Here is a 12,961-nt window from a genome sequence, read left to right on the forward strand (position 1 = left end):
ATGCTTTCACTATCACAGAGAAGATGATTGCCTTGATTTTGCCTCCCAATCATTTCAAAAACTATGCCCAACAGTGAGAATCCAGAAATCTATTTAAACAACAGAATTTAGGAAAAAGCTGCACTAAATTCTCTCTTTCTCAGACACACACACACACAGAGTGAGCAGATGGAGGAAAAGCAGTGAGTTCCTTGCTAGTCACATCAGCTCAGGAGTCAGACATTACGAATGCTGTCTCATCCAGCTCTTGTTGAAATCAATTAAAGCCCTTCAGTGAAGACCACGGGAGATGGAAAATAACCCTCCCCACACTTCAGCCAGAATGTGTGAATGAGAAAAAAACCTGACAGCTTTCTTCCCCTCTGATTTTCATGGTGCTTAAAGACCCAGATTATAAAACACATCTTGTCATCTTGGAATTTTTGATGTGCTTGCTTGGCATAAATAAAGCTCGTGCCTATGTGTGAATCAGGGAGACAGACATCACTTTGCACTTGGACAAGGAGAGATACCAGCAGTCATGCATGAATAAGCATCGCTGCATTTCAAAGTGCTGTGGATGCAGTGTGTTCTACAACTAAGGAAGTAGATAGAGTGAAAATGTTCCTCGTTTCTTAAAAAAAATCCTCATTTTGCATTAGTGAAAAATAAAGAAAAAATAATCCAGACATGGGAATTTATCTTTTATCAGTTGGATAACCTGAAAATCAACTGGCATTGTAAATATCTAGAAAGACTGTGGCACTTACTAGTGCATCTACTATCTCTGAAATAAAAAACTGACTTCACTGGAGTTGCTCTGAAGTGCTTTGTTGGCATCAGCTCACAATAAACATTCAATTATTCCTGCATTCCCAGCTCCAGTGACATTCATCACTGCAAACTCCTTTGGCCTGAGGGCCCATTCACACTGGCCCACACTGTGTCTATAGATTTTGTTCTCATTTTGCCTTGCATCCTTGTGAGCGCCAATATTTAGGTCTTTACGCATGGTTTGTGTTTGGTCATAAATATTCAAACAGTTTAATTTTCTATATTGTTTCTAGACATATATCCAAGAGGAGAAGGAATGGAGGCTTTACTATGTCAAAGTGAACTCTGTCAGTAACACCAGGTTGATGTTAAATAATATTAGCAAGCAGAACAAAAGAAAATATAACAATCCACTTTAAAAAAGAATCTCAAAGTTATACTCACTGCTGGTAGAGGACATTCGGCTGTACTCAGACCTGCAAGACAAAGATTTAAATTAGTGTGTATTAAATCTAAAAGAGATAATGAAAAAATTACCAAAGCTAACACACAGTGCTTATTGAAAAAGTTTAATGCCCATTTAGCACTATTTTTGTGCTAAGAGAATAACTAGAATAGGTTTTGAACACTGCTTCAGAAAAACTGCCATCACATGTGAATTTTGAAGATACGTAAGTAGAATAAGTAAATATGTAAGTAGAATGAGTAACTATGCTTTTATCTAGAAGTTATTCATGCTACCTAATTCTAGGTGGGAAAATAAAAGCTCAGAAGGCTTTCCATAAGGAAAAAATAGTCTGCTTCAGACACAGGTGAGGAGTAGAAGTCTACTAGACTTTGACTCAGCTCCTCTCCTTCCTCAGTTTATGTCCTCTAAATGCTGCTTTCCAGATTTTGTTTTCGGAGTTCTTTTAAAGAGAACTCTATTTGATGAGCAGAATTTTTATAGTTCTACAGTCACAACTGTTAGAGAAGGAAAAAAAAAAAAAAAGAATGCCAAAATATAAATATTTAGATGACAAAGCTTTTTGCTTTAGTAGACTATTTTCCTCTTGGAGACATCTCAATAAAACTATACAGCCATTGGTTCTAGTTCAGGGGATACTGGATTATCTGTGAGAAAGTCAGAGCAGTTGAGTGTTTTGATGAGCAGTGCAATTAATTTTTTGGCTGCATATAACCCCAAGCTCCTGAAAACCCCATTCTGAGCTGACTAAAACATAGTCCATTTATGTCCTGAAGATTCAGAAATAATAAGGTAAAACAAACATGCCATCACTTAATATTTAAGGAAAAAAAAATATTCCACTGCTGAGGCCCTACCTATAACCTTTGAGTGTTTGGGTTTGGAGTTCACAGCTACACAGCCTCTACCCTCATAGTTACTGGGTCCCCAAAACAGACCCCATGCACCAGAGCACCCTGCCACCATAAACATATGGCACGTGTGCCCTGCAGTGCCCTGGACAGGCACAGGGCTCAGGGAGCCCTGACACAGCTCTTGGATGTGTCAAACCTAAATCCTTGTTTCATGTAATAATTGCAGCAAGTTTGCAACATTGCTTTATTTTAAAGAAATCACACGAGCCTTGACTCCCAAGAGATGTGTGGGGAAGTAGATACCATCTAAGCCTATTCTCAGGACACCCTCATACTGTAGGCTCTCAGGCAACCAAGGGAATAAAGGACATCAGTCCCACATATCTATAGTATCTGCTTTTGATTTTAATGTAGATATATCTCTGCAGAAGAAAAAAGGAATTACAGTCATCCCCATATTTCACAGCTTTGCAATCAGCACTCTGCAGATCAGATGCCATCTTCTCATACTGTTTAGGTGAGAAGATGAAAAGGAAGCACCCCCAACTCTTGCCAGTCCTGCGGGACTAGTGAAAGATGACACAACCTGAATGTTTCACAAAACTCATGAAAAAGGATTCACCAATACCATCACGTGCCGTGAGGTTTTCATAGTTTTTGGAAAGATCTGGGCAAGGCTGAGGAGAGAGCTGCTGGAGGGGGCTTGCAGCTCCCCCTCACTCACTCTTCTTTGCTAATCCTGTACCCCCAGCCACTTTGATAAGGCCAGGGAGCAAGGAAACATCTCTGTCCCACTGGCAGAGACCACAGGTCTAGGTCATTAGCAGCCACCCTCAGGCACCCCGCACAGAGCTGCTCCACAGCACCTCCTCCATGAATCAAGTGCTGCCCCTCAAACAATCACCCCCAGGACCCCTATGGAGCAGGGAAGAGCAGGGGCAGTAATGACATTGTTGTCCCAAATGTGGGCTCACTGCCCCGTGTGCAGCACCAATTTACACGCCAAGATGAGGTATTCCCCTTTCTTTTGTCCCTGTGCAAAGCAGGGAGCTGGTGTGGCCCACAACAGGCTGGGTCCCCAGCCATCAAAGCTCCACACCACTCATATTTTAGCAAGCAAAGAAATCAGGGCTCATTGGCCACCAGCCACACAGCTCTGTTACTGATCAGTGTTCCACCTGTGCTTGGCTACATGATTCACTTGCCATGCCAATGACCAGCATGTCTCTCGAGTCACTGGGTTTCCCGAGTCAGTGGGAAATGCCCACCAACTCCCCCAGTGAAATTGTTTTCTACCTAGTTAGAGCTGACTTCAGCACAGTTGCTGAAATTAGTTGGCTTTATTTGTTTCATCCTTATCTTGTGAGTTCTGCCAAGTGTCCTTGTGGCCCATGAATTCTGTGTTCTTTGTGCCCACTATCAACAGCACATCCCTCTCCCTAAGCTTGGCTAACCTTTCCCTAGATCTGAGACCACTGAAGCACATCAAGCCCTAAAATTTACCAGGGCAATTCTACTGACTGATAAATTCTAATTTATCTACCTAAAGCCTGGACATCAACATGAGCAGAGAAGGAGACCTTCTTGTTCCTGCCGCTGGGCAATGTACACACTGCTGGTCTGGCTCTGGGCAGGGACCAAGGGGAAGTGATGCCAGGGGCTGGCTAAGGTGCTATGCAGGCCATAAAACCACACAGTATTTTCAGCAGCAAGTCACATCAGTGTCATTTGGCACCATGCACCATGTATATTTGAAAGGGTGTGAAAACTGTGTAATGTGTCATTCTTCATAAGCCTAGAGGCAAGCAATATACATCCAGCTGCCTCCAAGCAGCCCCAGCAAGAATTCATTTAGTCTGCACTTCTGTTTGAACACAGCCTGGGGCTGTCCTTCAATGTATCTGTGTTCAGCAGTTGGCAGCTAATTCAAAATGAATCTGCACTGCTTGTATTTCGGATGGAAGCGAGACAACATTTTGCCTTTTGCTTACTGCAAGTTGGAACAGTATTCTATTACTTCACACTGTTATTTTATTATCCCAAAGTGCTGCAGGCACATTATAGGACATGGAGAACTAATGAGTCCTGAACTTAGGGAGTAGCAGCCTATGTACATGCAGGACTTGAAAAATGAAACAAGAGGAAAAATAAAAAGATGGGGGGTGAGAAAGGAGGAGACAACAGTGTGCTTGGAGACAAATTGCAGAGACACATTTTAATAGGCTTTAGAATTGTATTGCAGGAGCTTTTTTGTAGTTCTAATATGGTTCAAGCTAATACTTAATTCATGTTTGTTGCATAACTGACATCCACAAATTAAAAAAAAAGGGGCAATTAGGCTCAAAGGCTTATGTCAACCTCAGATACCGAAATGAGGGCTGTACCCTCCCTAAGCTCCCTCTATTGTCAATGAAAAGAGAGGTCTGAAGTATCTCTCCCTAGCTGTTGCCTAGACAAGAAGCCTACAGAAACCACATTTCTAATGTAGAAACACCACATTTCTAATGTAGAACCCTAGACTGGGTGTCTAAAACCAAATGGGATGAATATGAGTCTCTCTGTGTGCTCTCAGGGACAACCTGGATCACCTTTTGTTCTCCCTCCAGTTTCTTTCTTTGCCTTGAATCTAGTCCTTGGGAACAAAAAAAAACCCAAAAAAACCCAACAAAACAAAACAGCGCTAGCAAAATCATTGTTCTCAAAATATTAGAAGAAACCATTCAGATTCATGGCATGCATTGGTAAGTGGCTTATAAATTAAATTTTTTTCTCTACAGTCATCCATTTAGGACACCTAATTCTGAAGTTAGTATAAGTCTTTTAAACTTTTTAGACTAGCACACACAACATTCCCTTTAACAAAATCATGCATTAGAAAAATCAAGTACTGAAATAAACATCTCCTGGGGCATACAAGCTCCGTGGACATCAAGTAACTGTGTTCCTTTCTGTTCTTTTCATTCCTGTTTTAAATATCCTGAGTATTGGCTTCTATAATTTCCCTTCGAAGAGGATTTTCCCAATAGGATAACTCAAGAGTACAGCACTCATGTGCTTTAATGGTGATACCTGGGACTACACTGGGGCTCAGAGGTTCCAGGTCTATTACATGGTCTTGCAGCAAGCTATTTCCTCTGATAGATGTTAGATTATAGATAAAAGGAAAAAAACATCCATGACAGAAAGTGAACAAATAGAGGACTGTTCCCTTTATAGGCACATAATGAGAAGAAAAATTATCAAACAGGGTATTGAAACAGTGTGAGGTACTGAAAAGGAAGGCGTATAGCTCAGTCAAAAGACACATTAGTCTGCAAAGAATGTGTGCTCAATGGTCAGCCCACCAGCAAAGAGGAGCTGTGGAATGTCAAAAGATATTAAAATAGGAATGTAGAAGCTTGTGATAAAGGTGGGACCTCAGTTCCCATTACCACCATTGAAGGATCAGACTTGTGCATTTTTAGACATGGTAAGAGCATCAGGAGTACAAAAGATATTGAACAATCCTCTGAGATCTGCGTGCACCTCTCACTGCTGATCAGTGATACAGAACCTCAAAACATCCAAGAGACGGAAGCATTCCACTGAATTCCAGCAAGAAGCTGCTAGTGCATCTTGCAGTTGCTGAATGTGGTACCTAAAAACACTGTAAGTTTGTTTCTTTGGGTAAGAACACGGCACTCTCACAGCTCTGGCTCACACAAGCAATGCAGCTCCTCCAGCATCACACATCACATGGTGCTTGGGTTCCTTGGGCACACTGATCAGCTGTGATCACACAGCACCACATTAGCACAGCTCCAGCCCTGACAGCTGCAGCCATAAACAAACAGTCCCAAGGGAACTGCCTGGGAGCCAGGCCAAGTGCTGTGAAACAGTCTGCACCTGTACCAGTAAAACCTCTCGCCTCCCAAAACATCCTGGCAAGTTGTCTGCTGGGAATGATCCCTGAACCATGGCAACACGGCAAAACATATCCTGGCCCATGGTAAAACATACCCAGGAAAGACATGGGGGACAGCTAGACGGCCCCATTCAAACTGATCCCATCAAACCATTTTAATCATTCAACAATATGGACAACTCTGTCCCGTGCTCAGGGACACCCCCATGTGCTGTTTAATGCTCTGGCATGGCTGGGACCAAGGTATCTGAGCTGGTCATCCCCAAAGGCAGCCTGCTGTGTAAAACAAACACATCTCCAGTAATTCTAACATAATATTACACCCCAATATGCCCACGGTCTCCACTGCAAGGGCTCCTTAATCCCACTCCCCAAAATGAAATAGCGGAAAGTTTATAATCTCTTCTGCTCTCTGCATCCTTTGCTTGCCTAGGACTGATGGAATGGAACCTGCTGGATTCATATTTCCCAAGCCTTCTCTACCTATACTTGTGGCACATATCACTGTTTCATATTAAGTACTGTATTTAACAGCTTCTTTTTCTTCCTTCCCTTAGAAAATACTCCACAGGGCACACGGGAGTATTTTATAGTCCCATTAGAAGAATTAGAAGATTTGGCTTTATAGCTCTGTCTTGGGTTTCTTCTCACCAAATTCCTGCAGGTCAGATTACAATCTGCTTCACTAAAACCGGTCCAGCACAAATCTGTTACCCTCATGGTACTTCTACTTGTGCAGTCAAGATGACTGAAAGGGAATGACTCACAGCAACTTGTCCCTATACTCCTGGCTTTGGATTTCTAGGAAAGTGACAAAGACAGATGACAGATTCCCATTGAGCAGCTCTAACCACTATACTCCAGAGTTCATTACCAACAGCAATGTTTGAGACCCCACATAAGAGACACCATTGTTGTATAAGGTTTGAAAAGTTGTTTGGCATCTTCCAAAAAGCACCTGATGAGGCAGGACCACCCTGGGATTTAGTGAGCACACCTGGCTGCACATCCTGCTCACCACTCCCTTACAGAGCACTCCCAGAGGGACACATCAGGTGCCATGTATCCACCAATCCCAGGCCAGGGACTGACTTATCCTCCTGAGGTCCTGGTTCTCTTAATTAACAACAGAAGAAGCCTGATTTATGCCAAACATCAAACCTTCACAAAGTTACATTTAGCTGAGGTGAACCCAGCTTCTTGCTGGGACCTAAAAATTATGGGTATCAGTACAGAGCTCATGGCCTCCAGAATGTGATCTAAAGTCTGTTTCATCCTTGCCGTCCGTGCCTTGCTCCTGTGCCTAGCACTCTCAGGTCTGCCTGCCCTGATGTTCAACCAAACAGCTTTGCTTCACTGAGTAAATCTGGTTGGAAATGGCGCCTCAACGCCAGTTTGTGACAAACAGCTCAACTTCACATTATTCCAATGTCAAATCAGAGACAACTTGAGTATCATGACATATCTGGACTGATGGGTCTATACATGAAGTGAAAGTGTCAGCAAAATAGCCACAGCAAAACAACCCCCCAAACCAAAACAAAAGAAGCCCCAAGGTAAAAATAGGCCTTAAAATAGCTTTCAGCATCAGTGGTTTGTGTTCCTGAGAGTTTCTCATAGATGGATGAAATACGTGACAAGAGACTGACGTGTCAATTTGAAGGGCTGCCATACAAAGACCTAAGTGAGAAATTCCTTAAAGCCAGAAACGTGAGACATGAAAGCAACTTCTCACCCCAATAAAACATTCAATTATTCATTTGATAATTTAAGTGATCCTTTCTGGCTGAGAACACACATGGATTACAGCGTTCTTGATATTTTACCTCTAAGAGGGGTACAACTTCATATATATATATATATATATATATATATATATATATATATATGTATGTATGTATGTATGTATATGTATATATATATAGGCTGCCTTACCTTCGATTAACAAGTGTATTTTCTACTTTAGAACCTCACACTCTTTACTGAACTGCAACAATTAAAGAAAGGCTTTTTTGATCTGCTTAAGAGATAAATTAACAGAGTTCAAATAATTTGTGGTTTGGCCAGGATTGCACATGCAGCTAGGGAGTGCCATAAGGAAAACCAACAAACAAGTATAGAATACTCCAAAAATGAACATATTCTCTGCAAAAATAATTTGAGGAATGAGAGACAGGACAAAATGTAAAGGAGGCAACAAGCACCATGAAAATGAATTGTCACCAAACAGCACTGGATTTTGCTAAATATATGTTACAAATAGCTGCTGCATGGTACAGTGTCATAAACTTCAAACATCCCTTGTTTCTCTGTTTTGCAATGGATTTCTCTATATCTTGTTGAACTGTTTTGTTGCAGTTGCCTACTATCAAAAAATACTATACCATTCTTCCTAAAATTCATCAAATACTCAACAATTAACTACTGTATAATCCAGTTTGCATCATCAATATTTACATTTTAAACTTATACAAAAAACCTCCCCACGAGACACTTCAGCAATGTCTCCCCACTTTCTCTACATAGATTAATAATTTATTTGAAATACAAGCGGGTAAGTTGCAAATTCAAATAAATTAAAAGTTATAACTTCTCAAAACTTCAAATGACTTTAAGGTGAGGAAAAATTACATGTTTAGGCTTGGAGGAAATCAGTAAGCTAATGATTAAAGTGTGAAACTTTTAAGACATAGGCTCTTACAGCTGTCTTAGTTAACTTCTGCTGGGAACTATCATGGATGTTGAAATGTTTAGAACATTGATGTTTAGAACAGAGAAACCACCTGGTTTTCCACATTCACTTGGGATATTGGTCCTGAATGCAGTGAATCAAGCTGATGCTTTGGCCTGGATACCAGTGGTAGCCAATCTGTATCGTTGCCTCAGAATCAGGCATGCCTAACAGCCTCCAAAATTGTCTTAGTTTGTCATCTTTGCTCTGCTGTTCAAAGACAGTGAAATAACAGCATTTGCATGGCTTGTAAAATGAAGAAAATGTTAAAATTAATATTTCTACAATTAATTTTAAGTAACTGTTATTTTTCCCACTTTTTTATATTTCTTTGCTATTCAACTACAGTTCTGCAAACGCATACATTTCTCCTCCCTTCAATCTTTCTTCCACTTGTTTTTCCCCTCTGTTTTCTTTCTAATAAAAGACCAAAGAAAGACTATTTCGTTCTTCCTAAAATGTCAGGTATAATAGTACAAATCCACTACTGAAACTATTACCAGAGAAAGCTTGGTGTCCCATACTTCTGGACTAAAAGTTTTTAGTAGCAGATGAAATAAGGTTCTTATAATAAAAACTCCCAAAATATGTTTCCTGAAAAGATACAACTTGTATAGGCAAAGTCTCTCAGATCAAGGATGGTTGAACTATTTCAAATCTCATTAATAAACAGCCAATATAAACTAATTGGCTTATACGTTCTATACCCTTTATTTAGGTACTTGACAACACCAGCTCAATCCATTCTTATTGGATTCAGGAACTCCAAATATGCTATTTTTGTTCAGCAGACTCTTTGCCAACCCTATTTACCAAGGCAAATGCAGTAAGAGGAACATATTTTCTAAAGGATTAGGAAAATGAAGGCTTTGAATTGTAATTGATCTTGCCTTCAGCAGAGAGTTTTGCCTGCTTTTGTAGCTGGCAGCCACAACAAAACCTTAAGCAACATATGCCTTGTGGAGTACTTGATGTGTTCAATTTGTTAGCTGCTCTAAGCAGCTTCAGCAGCCCAGGCTCCGTGTAAGAGCTCACACATCATTACGTACCATCATTGAGATGACAAGGGCATGCAGTGCCTGGAGTTACTACAGTCACTATCCACTATTGTTCCCTGAGTGACAGAAAGCGACCACTCCATGCAAAACTGGTCCTGAATCACTCTGACAGTTGTTCCTCCTTATTCTTTCAGAGGATGATTGCTGAAGCTCAGAATAGTTAATTTATTTTTTTTACCATTAAGTAATAGGTGAAAAAGGAATATTGTTCAATTTAGCAATAGCTGTGATGGGACTGAGACAAAGCAAATATCAGATCTGGTAACAGGCAAAAGCAAGTGCTGTGAACAGTTGGTTTGGTGAGAAAGCTGAAACATAAACATTGTGAAAGAGACATACGCAACATGTTTATCAGAATTAAATAGCTGCTAAACAAAACTAAAAATAATAATTGAAATGCAGAGACCCATTGCTTTTCAAAATAAACGTCAGTGCAAAGCACTGCAGCTATTAATTGCCATATGTCATTGTTCAAATTCCTCAGACAGACTCTTCCACCAACCTATACTTTCCAGTGTCACGCATGGGACAGAGACACTTCATAAAATCATCAGCTTTAGCACCTCATCAACACCAGACACAAGCAGCTGTCACACTGGTCCCTGAGGTCTAAAGGCTAATGTCACCAGCTGGGTCAAATCCTTCCAAGTGCCTGCCCCAAGGAAACCCAGGTTTTTCCATTCCAGATAAACACAGCAAATTAAGAGTGACTTGACCAATCAAGGGGTTTTTGAGCTTTGAACCAGGCATGAGTTCACTGATTACTGTGTCTTCCTTTTACCCATGTCCCTAATGGGAACATATCTGCAAAAGAAGCCTGGATTTTTTTCCTTTGAACTTACGTCACATAAAACATTTTAAAGCTTTTACTGTTAGGTGTGCCTACAATACAAGGTGATGGGAAAAGTCCTTAACTTCGCAGACTACAGAAGAGATTAAAAAATTATTTTTATTACTAGCTGGATGTATGAAAAAGATTACCATATGCCATTTTCACCTTTTAAATTTTTATTTGTAGTATTGCTACTTCAATTTTGGTGTGGTGCACCTGACATCACTGTGCAAAGAATTAGCTTTACAGTTTTGCAAGAGTCAGACTAGAGGCCAAAGGAGATGCACCAGGCAAGGAGCTTGCAGAGAAACAGCTGGAGGAGCAAGGAGTGAGGAGAAGGAAGAGTCAGGAAAGAACAGCCTTAGCAGGAGCATGCAATCTCCCTTTGCCCTTCTGGAGCCACAGGAGGAGCAAAGGCTCACTGCTGTTCCTGACAAGATCCCAAGGCAGCAGCATGTAGGACAGGCTTGAAAGCACTAACCTTTCCCACAGAGATGGGCTGAGGCGTGAGCTGAATGGGCGATCCCATGGATCATCCTTGCAGCTCCATTAACTTAGGAGAAGTCATGCAGCTAACAAACGGCACACGTCTGGCAGCATGGTCATGAAATCAGGGGGAAAAAAAGTCTCCTTAACTGAGATGACACTCCCAGCAAAGTTTACAGCAGTTCACCGGTTAGCATGGAGAGTATCACAACGAGAATCATGACAACAGCAACCCATTTTCAGAGTGCTTGCAAATCAAACTTGCTTTTGTAGAAGGCTCTCAATTGCCCTTCTGAGAAATAAACTCTCTCTGCCTGATGCTGTCTGGGTGTCACTGCCAGAAGGAGAGGACAGGTCCTGGACACGCTCCCAGACCATCCTCAGGCTGCACTGTCCCTGGGATACAGGATTGGTGCGGCACCAAGCCCTGACCAGCGCATCTGGAGCCCAGCGCGGGCCGCACCGCCGAGCCATCACCCCGTGCTTTGGAGCTCAAACTTAAAGCCCACAGCCACGACCTGTCCGTGGCTTCCTCCCCGTGTGTAGCGGGAGGACGGTGGGGTCTGCTTCACCGAAGGGGAACGCGAGCTTCCCTGGGCAGTCGGAGCAGGGTGATGCCTCCCCGAGGGCCACGCCGGGCCGGGTCCCAGGAGGGCAGGAAAGGCAAGGCAAGGCAAGGAGACGCGGCGCTGAGCGGGATGCTGCCGGAGGGAAGCTCTGCCCGGGACACGGAGCCGCCGCCCCAGCCCAGCCCAGCCCCAGCCCCGCCGCTGCCGGGACGCGCTCGGCGGCGGCCGCCGGCAACAAGTGCAGCCCCTGGGGCCGGCGGGAGCTGCGCCAGAGCCCGGCAGAGCCGCCCTCACTCACCCGCCCGTCTCCGCTCCCGAGTCCGCGCACTCGTCCTCGCCGCCGGGCTGCTTCTCCATGGTGGCGGCGGCGGGGCTGGGGGACTCCGCGCCCGCCCTGCCGCCCTCTGAGAGCGGCGCTGCCGCCTCTGCCGCCCGCCCGGCGCAGCAGAGAGAGCCGCGACAGAGACGAGAGCGGCAGCGAGAGCAGCGCCCGCTCCGCCGGCCCGGCCCGGCCCCCGCCCCGCGCCGCGGGAGGCACCGCCCGCCGCGCCCGCTCCCTGCAGCGCCCGGCCCGCGGGCACGGGCCGTGCCCGGAGCCGGGACAGACACGGCGGGCACGGGCCGCGCCCGGAGCCGGGACAGACGCGGCGGGCACGGCCTGTCCTCCTCGCTGGGACACCGCGGGCTGGTGGCTCCCAAAGTACGTCAGCACCTTCACGGTGACACTTCAGTGCTCCCTGGGCTAGAGGTGCAGCGCCCCATGTCCAGTGGAAGTTTGAGACTGTTGGATGTGTGGATGTTCTCGCTGTCCATCCGGTCTTGGAACATCCGCTGTTACAGCCTTTGATTTGAAGTCTCTCACTGTGCTGAGCTTTCTCCAGCCTCCCCCAAGTGCTGTCTGGCACTTGTTCGTTACATCCAATGCAATAACTTTGAAATTACACACAGAAAAGGGCAAGGGGTGGTTTTCCAACCTGATGAGAATTTCTGTAATGATGCAAAAGGAGGGTTAGAAGCATTTTGAATGCTGCCTGTGAGGAAATGCTGATGTAGAAAAGCTGAGTGATAGTGTCTATGAAATGAGAGCGATGGGAAAAGTTGTGGGTGTGCTCCTGTTGTCTATTTATTTTGTGTTTGGAAGTGAACACCAATCTCTTTTGCCATCACTTACAGAAATTCAAATATCCATCCATGTAGGTGTGAACCAAGATCTCGCTCTGCCAAAAAAAAAGAAAAAAAAAAAAAAAGAAAAGAAGAAAAAAAAAAAAAGAAAGAAAAAAAAAAGTCTTCCCTTAATCTACTGAGCCC

The 12,961-nt window shown here is 43.6% G+C and overlaps 1 protein-coding gene across 2 annotated transcripts in view; it reads right to left on the reverse strand.

The window, feature by feature from the left end:
- Nucleotides 1-12,163, reverse strand: part of FAM124A (family with sequence similarity 124 member A) — a 39,724-nt gene extending 27,561 nt beyond the window's left edge. For both annotated transcript variants that reach the window (XM_071448401.1, XM_071448400.1), the window contains exons 1-2: nt 11,952-12,163; nt 1,198-1,229 (exon numbers count right to left, since the gene is read on the reverse strand). In XM_071448401.1, the coding sequence (XP_071304502.1) occupies nt 1,198-1,229; nt 11,952-12,010 (91 nt within the window). In that variant the 5' untranslated portion in view covers nt 12,011-12,163. The remainder of the gene's footprint in view (nt 1-1,197; nt 1,230-11,951) is intronic.
- Between the last annotated feature and the right edge of the window lie 798 nt (nt 12,164-12,961).

Source organism: Agelaius tricolor, unplaced genomic scaffold, assembly GCF_023055355.1.
Source record: "Agelaius tricolor isolate 1412-34295 unplaced genomic scaffold, bAgeTri1.0.p SCAF_26, whole genome shotgun sequence".
NCBI classification, from domain to species: domain Eukaryota; kingdom Metazoa; phylum Chordata; class Aves; order Passeriformes; family Icteridae; genus Agelaius; species Agelaius tricolor.